The 19099-nt window shown below is 39.8% G+C and overlaps 1 protein-coding gene across 4 annotated transcripts in view; it reads left to right on the forward strand.

Annotated features, from left to right (window-relative positions):
- Positions 1-214: 214 nt before the first annotated feature.
- The window catches only part of ABCA9 (ATP binding cassette subfamily A member 9), a 63470-nt gene continuing 44585 nt past the window's right edge, over positions 215-19099 (forward strand). The window contains exons 1-11 of one of the 4 annotated variants that reach the window (XM_058705087.1): positions 215-364; positions 5670-5771; positions 7625-7832; positions 9300-9464; positions 10300-10403; positions 10997-11223; positions 15516-15657; positions 15931-16116; positions 16963-17110; positions 17740-17908; positions 18746-18807. In XM_058705087.1, the coding sequence (XP_058561070.1) occupies positions 5676-5771; positions 7625-7832; positions 9300-9464; positions 10300-10403; positions 10997-11223; positions 15516-15657; positions 15931-16116; positions 16963-17110; positions 17740-17908; positions 18746-18807 (1507 nt within the window). In that variant the 5' untranslated portion in view covers positions 215-364; positions 5670-5675. The other 3 variants (XM_058705089.1, XM_058705088.1, XM_058705090.1) reach the window with 3 other exon arrangements.

Genomic DNA, 19099 nt, shown 5'->3' on the forward strand with positions numbered 1-19099 from the left:
TTTGTATGAAAAAGCTAATTGAGAAAGACTAGATTCTCTTTGGTCTGATAGTTCCTAATGTTTTGATATGTCCAGCCAGCCATCTGCAACTACAAACTCCCTGCTGAGGAGCTGGCTGGGAGACAAAGAAATGGAAAACTGCGGAGAAGTCACCATGTGATGTGAGCAGAGAGTTTTTGGCAGGCTGGCTGAATTAAGACCATAATCCTTTTCGGAAATCATTCTAAAACGGAACTATTCACAATAAACATGAAATTAAAAGCATGATGTAGTAGTGACCCAAAAGGAATGTGAATTCTTCTCCAGGACATGCAGAGACATGTGGATGAACCGTTTCTAGATTCTTGCCCCAGCTTTCCTGAGAGTAAGTTAATCTCTAAAATTGTGATTGTTTTGCATATAAAACTGTAACTTACGACTTCGAATAGGGAATGCCAAACATTTGGATGAAAACTATTCAAGGCAGTAAGTTATTTGTTTTTTGATTTTCCCCCAATCAGCTGAGTGTTTTCTATTGTATGGCTAAATAACCCGTTGGGGAACTAAGTGGTTTTGTTTTTTTTTTCATTTTTACCCTATGACTAAAGCGTGTTTGGACAAATAGCATATATTATCTAAAAGGTATTAGACGGATTGAAAGGAATCACTTTCTGTCATTTCTTTGCAAATATGGGCTGCTTCCCAAGTTATTAGAATTACTTACTCTTTTTTGTTTGTTTTCAGTTTTACTGCCAGAGGATTTGTAAACATGGAGGTGGAGGGGGGGGCACACGATTTTCTGAGTGAGTTTTGAATTGTTTTATTGCCAGAGGATTTATAAGCATGGGGGGAGCACATGATTTTCTGAGTGGGTTTTGAATTGTTTTAGCTGACTGCGGATTTTCAAGAAAACTTAGGGCAACATTTTCATTGACTTTGTTTATATACTACATCTATAGGAGTCTTGATCTAATTTGTCGTGCAATGTACTTATTTTCTGAATATGAGGAATTCTTTCTGGCAGGAGGTGACTGGCTTTTTACAGAGCCACATTATTATTTCTAGATCACACAACTTCCGATTCGGAGCAATGTAAGCTAGTTAGATGTTTCGTGCTACTGTGGTGAATAGTAATTTTTTTCCCCCCTGACATTTACATCAGGATGTGTAGTGGGAAAAAAAAATCAGTCTTAACAGTCCGAAGGAAATACCCACAATCATGACAATTAGGTCATGTTAATTTCTTGTATTCATCAATATTTTCTAGCACCTGCATTGCTAAAGAAAGAAAGAAAAGTAGGCATGTAGGCGATGTATTTAACCCTCTCAGATACCATGGCTTACCGGGGTACTGGTCTCTTAATTGGTGACATCGTAGTGTCATTTCAGTTGGGATCTCCAGGCCGTCACAGCCTGCTCTGGTGGTGCTATCTATGGTCAAGAACTCATCCACATAGCTTCTGGATTCCTTTGTTAATTTTTGGACAGTTTTTGAACATAAATTCACGCCCTCATTTGTTCCACAAACAACTCTTTGTGTCCTAAAGCCCTCGCCTCCGTCTTGTTCTCGGTTTTCACGCTCTCAGACTCCCTTTTGTGCTCCGTGTATTAATTTTCATTGCTGCTGTAACAGAGGACCATGAACTTTGTGGTGGGAAACAAAACAGATTTATCATCTTACAGTTTGAGAGGTGAGAAGTGTGATGTGAGTCTCACCGGATGAAAATCAAGCTGCTGGCAGGGGGGCCTTCCATTCTGCAGAGCTATTCTGTTTTCTTGCCTCCTACAGCTTCCAGAGGCTGCTGTATTCCTCAGCTCATGCCCACCTTCCTCCATCTTCAAAGCCAGCAACAGGTTGAGTCCTTTTAATATCACCTCATCTGACGGCCTTTTTTACCTCCCTTTTCCACTTTTCAGGACGCTTGTGATTACTTGGGTCCACCCAGATCATCCAGGATCATCTCTCTGATTTTAAGTCAGTTGATTAGCAACCTCACTCCCATCCATTACCTTAATTCTCCTTTGCGGTATAATGTAATATATTCACAAGTTCCAGGATTAGAAGGGAACCATTATTCTGCCTACCACGTTCCTCTTCAATTATTCCGTGACTTTCAGACTGAAAGAGCAGATTCACAATACTCTTTACAATACACAATGATTAGGTTTTATCTCTGGCAATGCCTCCCAAGGCTGCCTTGAGTAAGTGATCTTCCCATTTGAGTTACCTCCTAAATACCAGTAGGGACCAGAATATTTGTGGCTTTGCTCTCACCCCATGGATAAGATCAGCATTAGGCCATGAATCTAGTAGCCAGAAACAACCTCATTACTCATATGATGGAAGAGACAATACAACTCTATGGTTTCCATCCCTTTTCAATATAGAGCCAAAGGAAAGGAGAACACGACCACCCCGAAAAGCCAGATCTTATTGGCCAATCAACCTTGTGCTCTAAGCTTTGTGCCAAGGCTCAAGCCACTACCCTTGGACCATTTCCTGGACCAACTCCCACTCCTAGAATGTTGGGTTCTATTAAGTAAGGTTATGCTTCATGGTTTCTTTATGAACTAAGATAATTCATGAGCATTCATGCTTTACAAGTCTCAGAGAAATTTTGTTATTCTTCCTGATGGGAAAATAATGAGCTAGACCTCTTGCAATTCAATTATGTAACTCATTCTGGTAGATATACTAGTAATTCTTGGGCTCCACTAAGACGACCATACAGTTACATCATACTACCACTACCAGACTGAGTGTTATATCTAGAATCTGCTGCCTTCACTAGATTTGAAAGAGATCATTTAATGGCTGTTGAGCAGATATGTCCTGAATTATTGTTATATAGGTTCTATGTATACGAAGTCCTCTGCAAACAATTCTATAGAGTTGCTGATAACTTGGCCTACCTATTGGAAACCAACAGCCTGACTGACTGGTAGACCTGTGCGTAAGCCTGAAGGCTAGTCCTCTCTCCCTGTGAGCCTAAGCCCTTGTGCGGATTACCCCCAAGGCCAAGGTTGAGCCCATAAAATAGGAGGAAATGGAGGACTTCCACTGACAACAGCAGAGTGCCTACGGGGGTGCTTACGAATAGGTGTATGTTGCCTCTGATAATATACTATTAGAATGAGCTTCCAACTCAAGGAACTCCAACTACAAATTTATCTGATTCATGTGTCCATTGTCTGCTCACCCCTTATCCCTATTTCAACCTCCCACCTATCAACTTGTACGCATGGGGAAGTAAGAGAACATCATGAATCTGAAAATTATTTTAGGAGCTTCTTTTCTACTGGCAATAAAATGGGTCCCACCACATTGCAAGAATCAACTTTGTCTGTAATGACACCATACACACCCCTTCACCAAACAGACCTTACCACGATAACTATAACTTTCTGTCCATACCTTTCCAACAAGGAGCACTTTCACACCACCGGGTTCAACTCTGACAAGGTCTCAGAAATCTAGACAGCACGAGAAGGCACAGAACTTCAAAGATTCTCTCTACTGTTCAGGACCTTTTTTACCTCTTTCACTTTTTTTTTTTTTTTTTTCCTGAGAAAATCCAATGTGGCTGTAGGGTGAAGAAAAATTGGTTAGGCTATTTTTATTCTTCGCGTTTTAGACTCTTTTAGATTCTACTTTTTGCATCCCACACGTACATCATCTAAGGTTTGATTTTTTCCTCCTCATCTCTGCAAATACCCTTTGCCGTGGACACACCTTGTCTCCCCACCCACACTCAGATTGTTTTTCTTGACAATTCAGTTCGTCAAAGTCTTCTTGAGTCTGTTGGTTTTTGTTCATGCCATGGGACTGTGGTTCTCATTTTGTTTGGGTTATTGTTGTTTCTATCACTGGTGTAAAGATATTCCACATTCTTCTGTATCCCAGCTGTGGACTTGAAGAAAACAACAATACTGTATTCGTGCAGATTCTCATCACCTTCCTTGACTTCCCACGAGGTGAAACCAGCTGCCATGCTTCTGCCATGGCTTTTCACCCTACGGGTCATTTCAAGGGAAAGAATACTGTGTGGGTTTCAGGGATCTCTTAATAATTTAGATTCAGTTAACTTTGTCAATTAATTTTTGATTAATAAGCACATTATGGTACTCCTTTGTGTATATTTCTTAATTTGAAGCAAAATTTAATAATTTGGTGGGGGAGTATCTGTGGTTTGGGGTTAAATCATTCTAGTTTTATCGCAAATAAATATTTCATCAGTGTTCTTTATTTTTGTCCCTTTGGGTAGATTTTTCAAAGGAAAGAGAGCAAATCATTTTCTCACTTCCACTTGGAAGATATCAGGCTGGTTTCTGTTCCATTATACATTGTTGACTCATTCCTTCCTGAATGACCACACCTCTATGCTGTCAACTTGATTCCAACTTTCCCCTCTATCCTTTAATTTTAAAAAATCATTACTTTTTGATATTTTCTGTCATTGTATTTGGTACATGGAGAGCTTTTTTGGGAAATACACATCTTTCCACTACCTTGAAAAATTAATTTCCATTGGACTTTTCACAATGTTATTTTCTTCAATGTATTTTTCTTGCAACTGTGTTTTCTTCTTTTTGGGTATCTCTTTACCAAATATTTTACTTTGGATCCTTTGTTTGTTTGTTTGTTTGTTTGTTTCTACTTCATGTAGTTATATCTCTCTCATTGTTTCTAAGTGAGTTTTAATTTTCTTTGAAAAATTTTTCTCTGTATCATAGGAGATTTTATATTCTTTACTGACTTCGATGGGAATTTTAAGTAGGATTATTGGCTTTTCATTTCTTCTTATCTTTCTCCTTGAATTTAACTATAGTTCATTACATGGAAGATTTAAAACCTTGTCTTCTGTTTATTGTAATAAAGCTGTCTTTTTTAAAAAATCGTATATTTTCTCTGCCTTTTGCAGAGATTACTCTGAGAGTAATCGATCTTTCCTTATGTTCCAGCATTTGGGGGTTCCTGATAATTACTACACAGAGCAAAGCCCGTGGATAAGTAGTCTGAGTGGATCCCTCCTAGAGCTCCTCACCACCTGTCTGGTGAAATGTGGGAAATTCCCTAGATGAATTTCTTTAAAAAAAATTTTTTTTAATGTTTATTTATTTTTGAGAGAGACAGAGAAAGACAGAGCACAAGTGGGGGAGGGGTAGAGAGAGGGGAGACACAGAATCTGAAGCAGGCTCCAGGCTCTGAGTCATCAGCACAGAGCCCCACGCAGGGCTTGAACTCTCCAACTGCGAGATCATGACCTGAGCCGAAGTTGGACGCTTAACGGACTGAGCCACCAAGCGACCCCTAGATGAATTTTGACAACAGCATGGCACACTGGTTAAGAGTGAGGTCTCCAGAAGTTGGTTTTCCAGAATAAAGCTCTGATTCTGCTGTCCATCATTCGCTGTGTTTGGCCACTCAGCCTCCGCGTGCCTCATTTCCCTCATCTTTAATATGGGGAGACTAATAGGATCTACATCAAAGGTTTATCATGGGGATTAAAATAATTGACACGCTAATTAGCTTCAACTTCCCCTTGTATGTTTTTAGCTTTCTGGCTCCCTTTTCTATACCTGCAGTTGAGAACAGCTGTTACGATGTTTTTTTTGGTTTGATTGCACAACGTTTCCTATAGCAGACCTTCACACTTACTTACTTTACTTTCTTATTTCAAAATAAACAGGGCAGAATGAGCAAGAGGCACATAAGCGTGGGTCAGCAAACGTGCGCCCTTCTCTGCAAGAACTTTCTTAAAAAATGGAGGATGAAAAGAGCGACCTTGTTGGTATGCTTCAGTGTCTTCTCATGTTTCAAAGAGGAAAATGTGGGAGTTTTCTGGGTGGTACACACTTTATCTTCATTATTTAATGTTTCATACACACACACACACACACACATATGTGTGTGTGTGTGTGTGTGTGTGTGTGTGTGTGTGTGTATACACTTTTTAACTACCAGGCTGGATTTCTTTGTTCAAATTCTGGACTTTGCTATTACTTTAACTGAGAGTCCTTTAAATATATTATTAGTGGATTTCCTACTGGAGGCATTCTTTAAATAACTGATGTTCAGAAGCTTCCTGAAAAATAAAGCCACATCCATACATTGCAGAGATCATACTTCTTAATATCTGAACTCATTTGAAACTCATGAAGGAATAGGTATAAAAGCTCAGGGTCAAAGTCAAAGAAAGAGGTAAATTTAATCCAAAATTAATGCAACAAATAATCCACAATTTAAAAAACCCAACAACTCAAAGGATACATTGTAGCACTTCCTACACAAGTGTGCTTTGGACACAGACAACATCAACTGCAAAGAAATAATGGGTATATAAAGAAACAGGACAAGAAAGTGGCATTTTGAACTTTTGCTCTATTAAGAGAGTATTTTCTTCCAGTGAGAATGATCAGATGGGCTTTGTATAGAAAATTAAGTAAACTGAGAAAAACGTAATAAAAAAATTAAATCACCCATTAAATATCCATAGTTCGAGGGTTAATCTATTAACATTTGATTTTATGAACATTGTGTGTGTGTGTGTGTGTGTGTGTGCGCGTGTGTGTGTTGTTTCAACAAGTATGTATTGAATGCTTAGATTGGCAGTAAATAAAGCATACACAAATCCCTGCGTGGAGTAAAGATTACATAAGTATAAATATAAAAGTTGGATTCTACTTTATACAGGTGTTTTACTTCCAACCTTTTAACTGTTTTTCACATAAGCATTGTGTCTATCAATTGATCCATCTAGACAGATGCATTTGGTGTAGGTACAGACAACACATATACTAAAAGAAGATCAGGGGTGCCTGGGTAGCTCAGTCGGTTAAGCATCCGACTCCTGGTTCCAGCACAGGTCATGATCTTGTGGTTTCGGGAGTTCAAACCCTACATTGGGCTCTGCGATGGCAGCACAGAGCCTGCTTGGGATTCTGTCTCCCTCTCTCTCTACCCCTCCCCGACTCGTGCTGTCTCTGTCTCTCTCAAAATGGATGGGTACACTTAAAAACGGAATTTTTTAAAATAAGATCAGATGGTAAGTAAGATATATACCTCTTTTAACGCCCATGTGTTTAGAATTGAAAGGAAATAGTGAAGTGTGCTCTTAATGCCAGACTGCAAATGCATTCTGCTGCATTTCCCATTTCGGAATGTTGTCACAAAGACAAAGGTTTTTAACGTTCTTTTTATGAGCGGTTTTTTTAGGACTATCTTCTTCCACATGCAGGGTGGCAGCAGATAAAAATATGACCTTCCTCCTGTTGATGGAAGCTGGTAACCTATTTCATAACATATGACACTTCTTTATCATTGGCGCTCGGGTTTCAACATGACTATAAGCCCTTAGGCCATTCATGAAGCAATCCAGCCTCTAACACTCACATGAAAGTGTGATTAAATGTAGATTCTCAGTGATAATTGGGACCTGATGCCATAACTCTGTCTTGATGCATGGATGCGCATATTTCAAAATATGCAGAGTAAAAGACAAAAGAAAATTGAAACACTTGGAAACTGGGAGAGAAAACTGGTCAAAGCTACACAGAAAATTAAGTGTTTTAAGTTGTTCGTGGATAACTTATCTGTGGTTGAACAGCTATTGATTTGTTTTATTTTTCTCTCATTGCTGTGTAGGAATGGTTTTTCTCATTTCTTCTAGTATTGTTTGCATACCGACTTTCCTCCAATTTACATCAAGTTAATGACTTTCCTCAATTGCCTGCAATGGATCTGGGACGTGTAGATCATTTTAACGATTCTAATTATGTGATTGCGTTTGCACCCGAATCCAAAACAACCCAGGAGATCATGAACAAAGTGGCTTCGGCCCCATTCATGAAAGGTATGTTCTTCTGCAGTTCTTTGCCAAACACACCCCTTTATGTTGCGATTAACTTTTATCCTCATTAGAGTCCATATCAAAACGAGACAGTCCAGTATTATTCAAATGTATATTAGTGAGAAGATTCTGGAAATGTGGGACAGCACATGGTTTTTAAATCTCTTCAAATACATAAAAATATATATATTCCGAAGCCGTTATATATGGAAAGTGAGATATACCAAATAAGTACTTATGGAATAGTCTCTTTCTCTCACCTCCGTGTCCTGGTAGCCCAGGAGTCCCAGCTCTGGCAGAAAGGAGATGCAGAGGTCTTGGACGGGATATTTACAGGGTGAAGAATATTGTCACCCCAGATAGAAGCCTACGAGGAAGAAAAGGTTCTGTCAGAAAGGCTCAGTAGTCAACTGGAAGAGACTCCCCCCGGTCAAACCCAGCATACTCTGAGCTCCAACGGGAATAAAAAATGCAATGATTTGAATCACATCCAATGTATACATGAAATCCAGGCTTTCGTAACATATTAAAAGGAAAAAATGTTGCTTTGGGAGGATGGTACAAAATCAGCTCCTATTATGAAAATCTGTGTATAAAGGGAAAATACCAGCGTTTATCCTATATGAAGTGTATTATTGGATAATCAAACAGATGATGGAAAGTACTATTCCATAAACATTTTCCACTAGTAAAAAACATATGATGGGAATATAATATCACCATTTTGAAAGGGCCATTGAATCATTGGATCTAGGCACTGAGCGCCCATGGCTACTAATATCTCAAATAAACAACAACAACAACAACAAAACCAACCAGATATTCAGAAATCATGACACTCTGAAGAAAGAATACACACCACTTATAGTCTTGACGAAAGTATTGGACCTGAGTATTGGACCTGAGTCTGATAAGCTTCTGGATGCAGCTGCCAGATTGCAGGAAATTGCGTGGTTTAAGTGGCCTGGGTTTGGTCAGTAACAGTCATTAATTTACATTATATCTTTGGAATAAACAAATTATCTTGAGAAAACATTCTCCAAATTTAATAACTTTACACTCTCTTTGGAAGTTTGGCCACAGGACACCATTGTCAAACGAAATTATATATTGTAATTATAGCATGTATTTCCACTTTGGATAAATCTGTGTATATATGAGTGGTGGTGCTACTGTTCCAAATTCATTGTGTTTTAAGCCATTGTTTTAAAAGTGTTTTTGCAGGGAAAGCGTGATCTATTTGCGATCAAAGTGATTGCCACATACCTCCGGTTTTATCTAGATTTTAGACCCCCACCCCCAGTACGACTGTCTTATTTAGGACCAGCACAGCCTTTAGTGAATAAAGAATTTTCACCTAAAATAACTTAAGCATAACTGACTATGGCATGCTGTCTTTGGACCACATAGAAATCTTCTTACTTATTAGCTATCTCCTTCTTTCATATGACTCTTTCTTTCATATGACAGGAAGAACAATCATGGGGTGGCCGGATGAGAACAGCATGGAAGAATTGGATTTAAACTACTCAGTAGATGCAGTGAGAGTCATCTTTAATGATACCTTCTCATACCATTTAAAATTTTTCTGGGGAAGTAGAATCCCCAAGATGAAGGAACACAGAGACCATTCAGGTAACTTTCCTGCTAGAAATTTTTTTGTTGTTGTTATTACGTCATTAGTCACTAGAGGTCGCATGTGATAGCTGAACTCTGTACCCAGCATGTACTTTTCATTTCTGAACATAAATGAGATTCATTCTTCCCATTATTATTGTTAAAGTTTATTTATTTATTTTGAGAGAGAGATCGTGTGGGAAGGGTAGAGAGAGAAGGAGAGAGAGAGAGAGAGAGAGAGAGAGAGAATCCTAAGCAGGCTCCACACTATCAGTACGAACTACAAACCGTGAGATCATGACCTGATCCAAAATCAAGAGTTGGCTGCTTCACCACCTGAGCCGCTGAGGCGCTCCAAGATTCATCCTTTTTTAAAAAATGTTTTAACGTTTATTTATTTGTGAGAGAAGAGAGACAGAGCACGAGTGGGGGAGGGGCAGAGAAGGAGGAAGTCACAGAATCCCAAGCAGGCTCCAGGCTCTGAGTCGTCAACACAGAGCCCGACACGGGGCTCAAACCCACGAACTGTGAGATCATGACCTGAGCCCTAGTTGGACGCTTAACCGACTGAGCCACTGAGACACCCCAAGGTTCATTCTTATTAAATAAAGCCTATGTTTCTAGGTATGTTGTTTTATTAAGAAATTGTATTTGCTATTATTATTCCTATGTTACTGCTAAATATAACCTGAAAGAGAGATTCTTGTTCAGTGAATACCAAATGTTTAAAAAAAAAAAAAAAAAAGTCAGCACTTTCTTAGCACAAGCAAACAGAAGAGCAAAACTCAACAAAACATTCTTGGCTAATTGAGAGAATGACATTGTAAATGGTGGTGTTCTTCTTTCACCAAAGCTCACTGTCAAGTAACGGAAGGAAAAACCACATGTGAAGGTTCAATGTTCTGGGAGAAAGGCTTTGTAGCTTTTCAGGCCGCCATTAACGCAGCTATCATTGAAGTGAGTATTAAGTTAAAGAAGGCTCATCGTGCTGTAAGTTAACTTTTGATGCATGGTGCTGTAATGGGTTGTCCTATCTTATCATTGAATTTATCCACTTAATTTATTTGGCACAATGCACTGAACAACTGCTGTATTTAAGCCATGACACTAAGCCCTGAGGATCAGGAAATAAGTACGATACAGGCACTTTTCTCCAGGGATGCTGGGTAGTGAGGGGATAGAAATATGGATATGGAGTCGTCATAAGAGATTAGGTTCTATCAATTGTGGAATTATAAATGCTGTGCAAGGCAAACAACGAAGCAGGAGATACTCTGATAAGAAATGTCAGCGGAGATGACTAACAGAGGTGACATTTCAGTGGTGACTTTGAGCAAGAATAGAATTGTGTCCCTTAAAGATGGTAAATAGACATGCTCTAAGGAGTCAGGACAAAACTTGGAGAGTTCCAGGAACTACAAGGGGCCAGATCACGAATGAGCATGGATATTTAAACGTGGAATGCACACAGTTTCTTATAACTGAGAGACAACGTGCAAGGTTATAATTAGCTCGATGATAACAATTTGTTCACTGATACCTTCCCTTAGATCACAACAAATCACTCAGTGATGGGAGAGCTGATGTCAATTACTGGTATAAATATGAAGATACTACCTTTTGTTGCCCAAGCAGGAGTTGCGACTGATTTTTTCATATTCTTCTGCATTATTTCTTTTTCTGCCTTCATTTACTATGTATCAGTCAATGTTACACAAGAAAGGCAATACATTAAGTCATTGATGACAATGATGGGCCTTCGAGAGTCAGCATTCTGGTAAGTTACATGGTAAGTTAAGTGCAATCTATCACGCGACCTAAATAAACACAGCAAGCTAGCCAATTGGACTCCCTATACAGTATCCTATTTAAACTTGATTCTTCCAGAAAGCAGTGCATTATAAATGAATGGAATAGATTCAAGCAAGTTTGGTAAATGAAACTTTTCCTACTTCTTTGAATTAAAGAAAGCCTGATTCCATAGATGTCTGCTGATACCCGGGTCACTATGCAATAGAAATGATGGCTCTCAGTCCCTAGTTGCCATACGTGAGTGAACCCAAATGTGTAAGAACTTGAGGTTTCTAATGTGTGAACCTAGATGTGTAAGAACTTGAGGTTTCTAATGTTTGATGAAATATACATTTCAGAGGTCTCGTTAGATGGGATGGTTGATATCACCCCTGCGTTGAATGAACCAACACTCTGATGACACTGAATGAACAAGCCCATTAAGCTCTTTAAGCACAGAGATTTCTGAGTGGAGGAAGTTAGAACTGAGGCCTGGGTGGCAGGAAATCACGGGTCTTCTCCTTCTGAGCGTTACCACCCCGAGCAAGCTACTTAATCTCTTTAAACCTCAGTGTTCTTTTCTGTGAAATATTGGTCATAGCATCTATTTCCGTTGGCTGTGAGGATTACAGAAGGGAACGTATTTGAAGTGCTTTGCATTGAGCTTAACAAAAAGCCAACTGAATATTAGGTGGCACTTGATAGAAATTTGGGAAGGATCACAGTCTGAGAGGGCAGTAGATGTAAGTGAAGAAACCAAGGAGTGAATCCCCAGTGAACAACAACAAATTTTTAACGAGTTTTGCCAAGGGGTGTATTTGAGATACAGAATAGTAAAAGCATGAGTTCTGGACTGAAAAAAGTCATGGTTTGAATTTGCTTTTTTTGCACACTGATGTTATTCTCAATAGTAAACAAGATTTGTAGAATATACAGAATAGATCTAGACATATGCCGTGTAGTCTTTAAAAGAATGTTAGGCACTATTCAGTTGAGTAAGAAAATCCTGCATATTTTTTTTTAATTTCAATTTTAGTTAACATACAATATGCAATATTGTATGTGCAATATGAGTTTCAGGAGTGGAATTCAGTGATTCATCACTTACATGTAACCCCCAGGGCTCATCCAACAAGTGCCCTACTTAATGCCCATCTCCCATCTAGCCCATCCCCCACCCACCTCCCTCTGTCAACCCTTAGTTTGTTCTCTATTGTTAAGAGTCTCTTGTGGTTTGTTTCCTTCCCTCTTTTCCCCTCTTTCCCATATGTTCATCTGTTTTGTGTCTTATATTCCACACGAGTGAAATCATATGGTATTTGTCTTTCTCTGATTGACTTATTTTGCTTAGCATAATACATTCTAGCTCTATCCACATCATTGCAAATGGAAAGATTTCTTTTTTTTATTTAAATTCAAGTTAGTTAACATATAGTATAGCATTGCTTTCCAGAGTAGAATTCAGTGATTCATCCCTTACACATAACACCCAGGGCTCATCCCGACAAGTGCCCTCCTGAATGCCCATCACCCATTTTGCCCATCCCCCGACCCAACACCCCTCCAGCAACCCTCAGTTTGTTCTCTGTATTTACAAGTCTGTTATGATTCGCCTCCCTCTCTCCTTTTATCTTATTTTATGTTTCCTTACCTTCCCCTATGTTCATCTGTTTTGTTTCTCAAAGTCTACATATGGGTAAAATCATATGATATTTGTCTTCCTCTGACTGACTTATTTCACTTCGCATAATACACTCTAGTTCTATCCATGTTGTTGCAAATGGCAAAATTTCATTCTTTTTGACCACTGAGTAATATTCCTATATATGCATATTCATATATATCATATATATATATATATATATATATATATATGATATATATATATACACACACACACACACACACACACACACCACATCTTCTTTATCCATTCATCAGTCGATGGACATTTGGGCTCTTTCCGTAATTTGGCTATTGTTGATAATGCTTTTACAAGTACATGCCCCTTCAAATCAGCATTTTTGTATCCTTTGGATAAATACCGAGTAGTGCAATTGCTGGGTTGTGGATTAGTTCTATTTTCAATTTTTTGAGGAACTCCCGTACTGTGTGGCAGAGTGCATTCCCACCAACGGTGCAGAAGTGTTCCCCTTTCTCCAGATCCTCACCAAAACCCGTTGTTTCTTGTGTTGTTAATTTTAGCCACTCTGATCAGTGTCAGGTGGTATCTCATCGTGGTGTTGACTTGTACCTCCCTGGGGATGAGTGATGTTGAGCATCTTTTCATGTGTCTGTTCTCTGGAAAAGTGTCTATTCATGTCTTTTGCCCATTTCTTAACTGAAGACCCCACGTTTTAATGCTGCCAATTGATACCAATTCTATTTATTTATTTCCTCCAGAAATGTTTAAGTGAGTACAAAAGTGGAGAAAATGGATTGCTGGTTGGGTCTAGAATGGGAGTTTTGTCTGGTGTCTCTCTTTTTGTATGAAAATTGTGTAACTCAATACTGAAGGAAACTTTGCTCACTGTGTTTTTAAAAGAATAGAAGGGGCACCTGGGAGGCTCAGTAGGTTAAGCATCCAACTCTTGGTTTCAGCTCAGGTCATGATCTCACAGCTTCATGGGTTAAGCTTAACCATCACATGGTCCCACATGTGGCACATCAGACTCTATGCTGGTGGCACAGAGCCTGCTTGGGGTTCTCTCACTCTCCCTCTGCCCCTCCCCTATTCACTCTGTCTCTGTCTCTCTCAAAATTATAAATAAACCTAAAAAAAAGAATAGGGGCACCTGGGTGGCTCAGTTGGTTAAGCACACGACTTTGGCTTGGGTCATGATCTTGTGGTCCGTGAGTTCAAGCCCCATGTCGGGCTCTGTGCTGACAGCTCAGACCTTGGAGCCTGCTTCAGATTCTATGTCTCCCTCTCTCTCTCTCTCTCTCTGCCTCTCCCCCACTCATGCTCTGTCTCTCTCTTTCAAAAATAAATACACATTAAAAAATTTAAAAAAATAGAAATCTACAGTCAGAGAAAAGCAAACAATATGCTAAAAAGAAGAGAGAAACCAAATAAATCCAATTAGGAAGGGGGTAAAAAAAAAATCAGGACTTTTCCCCCATAGGAAAAGGTTGTGACATTCTATTAATACCGCATACAAATGATATTTAGAAGTTTGTAGGACATGGAGAGATGAAGAATTTCAGATGAATAGAGTGATTGAGCAAAGGGAGTCATTACAATTAGGCAAGACTTCTCAAAACCATGATGGCATTTTAAACTTTGAAGAAAACCAAGTGGTCATTGTGGACTCATTATGAGCCAGTTACCACATTAACCACATAACGTACAACACTTCCCTTAATTCTGTTATTATTTTTCAACAGACAGTGAGGAAGTTAAGCGAGATTAAATAGCTACCTCTCAGGATCATATAGATACAATGAACAGAGGTAACAGAGAAACCCTGAACCCACATCTGTATGATTAGAAAGCTGGCTCTCTCCCCTATAAAGAATTTTCTTCCTGTTACTTTGCCGTTGATAGCAAGAAAAATGTATTTTCATATCCATCTATGTTTCTGCATCTATCTATGTCCTATGCGTGTGTGACTATCTGTATCTATATCTAGTCATCGATATCAAGGGTTAACAAACCATGGCCCCTTTATGTACCGTCTGCGAGCTAGGAATGGCTTCTACGAAAATGCCTTAAAAAATCAAAAGAACAAAAATATTTTATGGTACACAAAAGTTTTTATGAAATTCAGATGTCAGTGTCTACACATTGTCTGCACGTTGTCCGTGCTGTTTCGGTCCTGCAAAAGCAGACCTGAGTAGCTCTAAGAGACTGTATGGTCTGAAAAGCCTAAGAGATTTATTACCTGGCTCTTCAGGGGGAAAGTCTGCTGAAACCTGCTTCATCACCTGCTTTTTTGTCCACGGGGTTTACATTTTACTGAAAGAAGAAGTCCAGAATCTATACATCATCATGGCGGTCTTCCCAGAAAACGTCTCCCAGTTAACCCCATTATATCATCCAGTCCGTCTCTTTCTTCTTTTGCAATTAGCTACCCATTTTACCTGTTTACTTGTTCATTGTCTACCTTCCCCGGTCGCCTATGACCTTTGGGAACAGAGAAGTTTTCTACTGTACTAGCTGTTGTATTCCCTTAACTCTTGATTTACGGTAAGCTTCCCAAATCATCTGCAGAGTACGTGAATGAATAAAGTGATAAAGTAGCAGCCCTCTGAACTGATGCTAAGTTTCTGTGCTAGGCTCTGCTGGGGGTTGATGTATGGTGGTTTCATCTTCATTGTGGCCACTTTGATGGCTCTTATTGTAACATCCGCCCAAGTCGTCGTCCAAACTGGCTTCGTGGTGATCTTCACTCTCTTTCTCCTCTATGGCCTGTCTTTGGTGAGTTGGTGAATTTAATATCTCTCTCTCTCTCTCTCTCTCTCTCTCTCTCCCCCTCTCCTTCTCTTTGAGAGAGTCATTTCCCTCTGATTCTGATCACACTTGTTTCTGTTCACAGTATTTGAATCTTTGCATGGGACAGTGTCAGGGCGGTGGGGGGAGGCGGGGAGGAGGAATGGATATCACATACTTTTGTATTATGAATTTTTTTAATTATGCTGGTGATGATTCTCAGAGAATTACATACTACCTGAACTTTTTCTCTCCTCTCAGATAACTTTAGCTTTCCTGATGAGCGTGTTGATAAAGAAACCTTTCCTCACGGGTTTGGTTGTCTTTCTCCTCACTGTCTTTTGGGGGAGTCTGGGATTCACTGCATTGTACAGAGATCTTCCTGCATTTTTGGAATGGACCTTATGTCTTCTTAGCCCTTTCGCTTTCACTGTTGGGATGGCCCAGGTAAGAGTTAATGTAGCTATTTCATCTTTTTGTTTTTTACAAACATTAAAATAATTCTCTCTGAGGAATTCATGCTGCGTGTTCTAAGCATCAAAATTTCCATCCACTTCCAGATACATCTAAGAAATGGGACAGGTTTTATTTTTCTCTCTCAGCATAAGTGGCTTGGTTTTAAGTCGCTAAATATAGACTGATCCTGTATTATGGATGTGGTCCAGCTTGTACTTTTCATGGGCTGTCCCAGTGGACATTTAACTGACTTAATGCTCAGGAAACATGACCTTTAATATTATCGCAAGTATTTGACAACCAGGAATTCAGTAGAAATAAATTTTTCTTTCTAATTGGCCTGATGTATACGAAACTGAACCTCTTCTCAGCAAATCTGATTCCAAGTGTGACGTCATAACCGTAAAATGCTACGTGTATCTCACGATAATAAGAAAAACTTTCTTCTGTCTTCTGCCCAACTACTGAAGTGCTTTTCTCTCCTCCGTGTTTCTATTTTCAGACGGTGTCCCCTGTCTAGAATGCCTCCTTTGTCCACATCCTACACCTGAAGGAATTCTATAGGCAGCCAGCCTCTCCTTTGAGTTTTTACTTCTCAGAGGACTTGCCTACTTCTGCCCATGGATCTCTAAGCCTTTAGTACCTCCTTCCACTGACTTCCCAAATCGCTTTTTAGTTAGATGGTTTCATTGCTATGTCTTCCAATAGATTAGAGCTCTGTAAAGACAGGAACTATGTTTATCTTTTCAATCCCAGTGTGTAGCAGAAACAAGACAAAAATAACTCTTAATACTCTATTTCCCCTTTTAAAATTCAATGGGTGTATCTTTTTTCCAGCTTATACATTTGGACTATGACGTGAATTCTAACGTCCATCTGGATTCTTCAGACAACCCGTACCTAATAATAGCGACTCTATTCATGCTGCTTTTTGATGCTCTTCTCTATTTGGCCTTGACATTGTATTTTGACAAAATTTTGCCCAGTAAGTAGTAACATAATTGTAATTCAATGCAATTTCACTCAGTGCGTTTCTTTAAAATATCTCTCTACCACATGTCGGATAGCAATTATCCAGCATCGCTTTCAAAATTTCTAAAATGAGCCCAGAGGTATTCCGGCTCTTTGTTTAGAGAATTGCTTTCTAAGATCTTGTTCTACCACAACACTTTAGATTGTTTTTTTCTAAAAAGAGAGATTCGTGGGATGCCTGGGTGGCTCAGTCGGTTAAGCCTCCGACTCCTGATTTCAGCTCAGGTCATGATCTCATAGTTTGCGGGATCGATCTCTATGTGGGGCTCTGTGCTCAGCATGGAGCCTGTTTCAAGTTACCTCAATTTTCTCTCTCCCCCTGCGCCTCTGCCCTACTCAAGCGCTCGCTCGCTCTCTCTCTCTCTCAAATAAAAACAAAATAAAAAGAGACGCTTATAAGAAATTAAGGATAATTATCCTCTTAGTGCTTGTATCAGAGCAAGATGGAAAAGCTAGTGCTTGATAGTGGGTTTAAGGGTGTCTAAATGCTTCCCAAAGCAGCTGCCTTGATAAGCTGTCCCACGGCAACTCATCCTCAAAGCGGTGACTGATCTGATATGCAATTGCCTCCTGTTCGCGCAGGTGAATACGGACATCGACGTTCTCCTTGGTTTTTCCTGAAATCCTCTTCTTGGTTTCTACACCAGCGGGCTGATCATGTGGCCCTTGAGAACGAAACAGATTCAGACTCTTCACCTAATGACTCGTTTGAGCCAGTGTCTCCAGAATTCCATGGAAAAGAAGCCATCAGGTAATAAACACATTACGTGAAAGTGCACACGGAAAACAGGTCAGGGAACAGAGACCTAGGAGGACAAACACAGATGTGACGGATTTTCCCAGGGGCCTCTTTGGGTCCACCACGCATGCATCCAGGCTGCTGTACTTACAAAAGGCCACACTCATTGTCAGAAGCAACGTTGTCACCATTTGCACTTACTGCTATCTTATGCAGAACGACAAATATCAGTGAATAAATAACCTTCATGTTTCCATTTGTCTCTTTTTGCTTTTTTTTTTCTCTTCGTTGCGCAAATATCAGTGAATAAATAACCTTCACGTTTCCATTTTTCTCTTTTTGCTTTTTTTTTCTCTTCGTTGCGCTGTTCTCTCTCTTTCTGTGCTTCCTCGCTTTATAACAGACACTGTCATCGTGTCCCTTGTTATGCTTATCTCCTTTTTCTCTGACACACTTTGTGTCTCCCCTCCTTGCTTCCTGATTAATAAGATGAAAAGGAAGAGGCAGATGATGCAGAAAAGGGGAGTCAGGCATCCAGAGACATGGGAAGAAAACCCAAGTTAGGGTACTCACAGCATGAACGTCCTCCCTTCTGAGATGATGTCCATGTTTTATTCAATGCTGCTTGCTGTATTTCCAAACAACTAGAAATCCCTCAATTCCCCGGGTCTCTGCTCAAAATTTGTTCACCGTGCCATTTGCTGTTGTCTCCTCAGTAAATCCTTTCCGGCCACCTGGGCCTGTGTGAGGGAAAGAGCCCCCAGATTTTCTCACAGCCCCAAAGACTTGATTTCTCAATCCTCTATTTACTTCTACAATGTCCTTAAGAGATTCTCTTCTTTCTTCCAGAATAAGAAATCTTAAAAAAGAATATAGAAAAGGAAACCACGAAAAAGTAGAGGCCTTGAAAGGTAATACACTAACCTCATATTTGACAAGGCTGTTTGATCTGGTGACCACGCCTCACTGTTGCATTGTCTTCGTGGGGGTCCCAAATACCACTACTCTCCTCCATTTGAACACATCATGTTTCCTTCCAAGCAAGTTAAAAACCGTATAACAATTTTAGGGGCGCCTGGGTGGCTCGGTCAGTGAAGCGTCCGACTTCAGCTCGGGTCACGATCTCGCGGTCTGTGAGTTCGAGCCCCGTGTCGGGCTCTGTGCTGACGGCTCAGAGCCTGGAGCCTGCTTCGGATTCTGTGT

Source organism: Neofelis nebulosa, chromosome 16 (assembly GCF_028018385.1).
Source record: "Neofelis nebulosa isolate mNeoNeb1 chromosome 16, mNeoNeb1.pri, whole genome shotgun sequence".
NCBI lineage: Eukaryota > Metazoa > Chordata > Mammalia > Carnivora > Felidae > Neofelis > Neofelis nebulosa.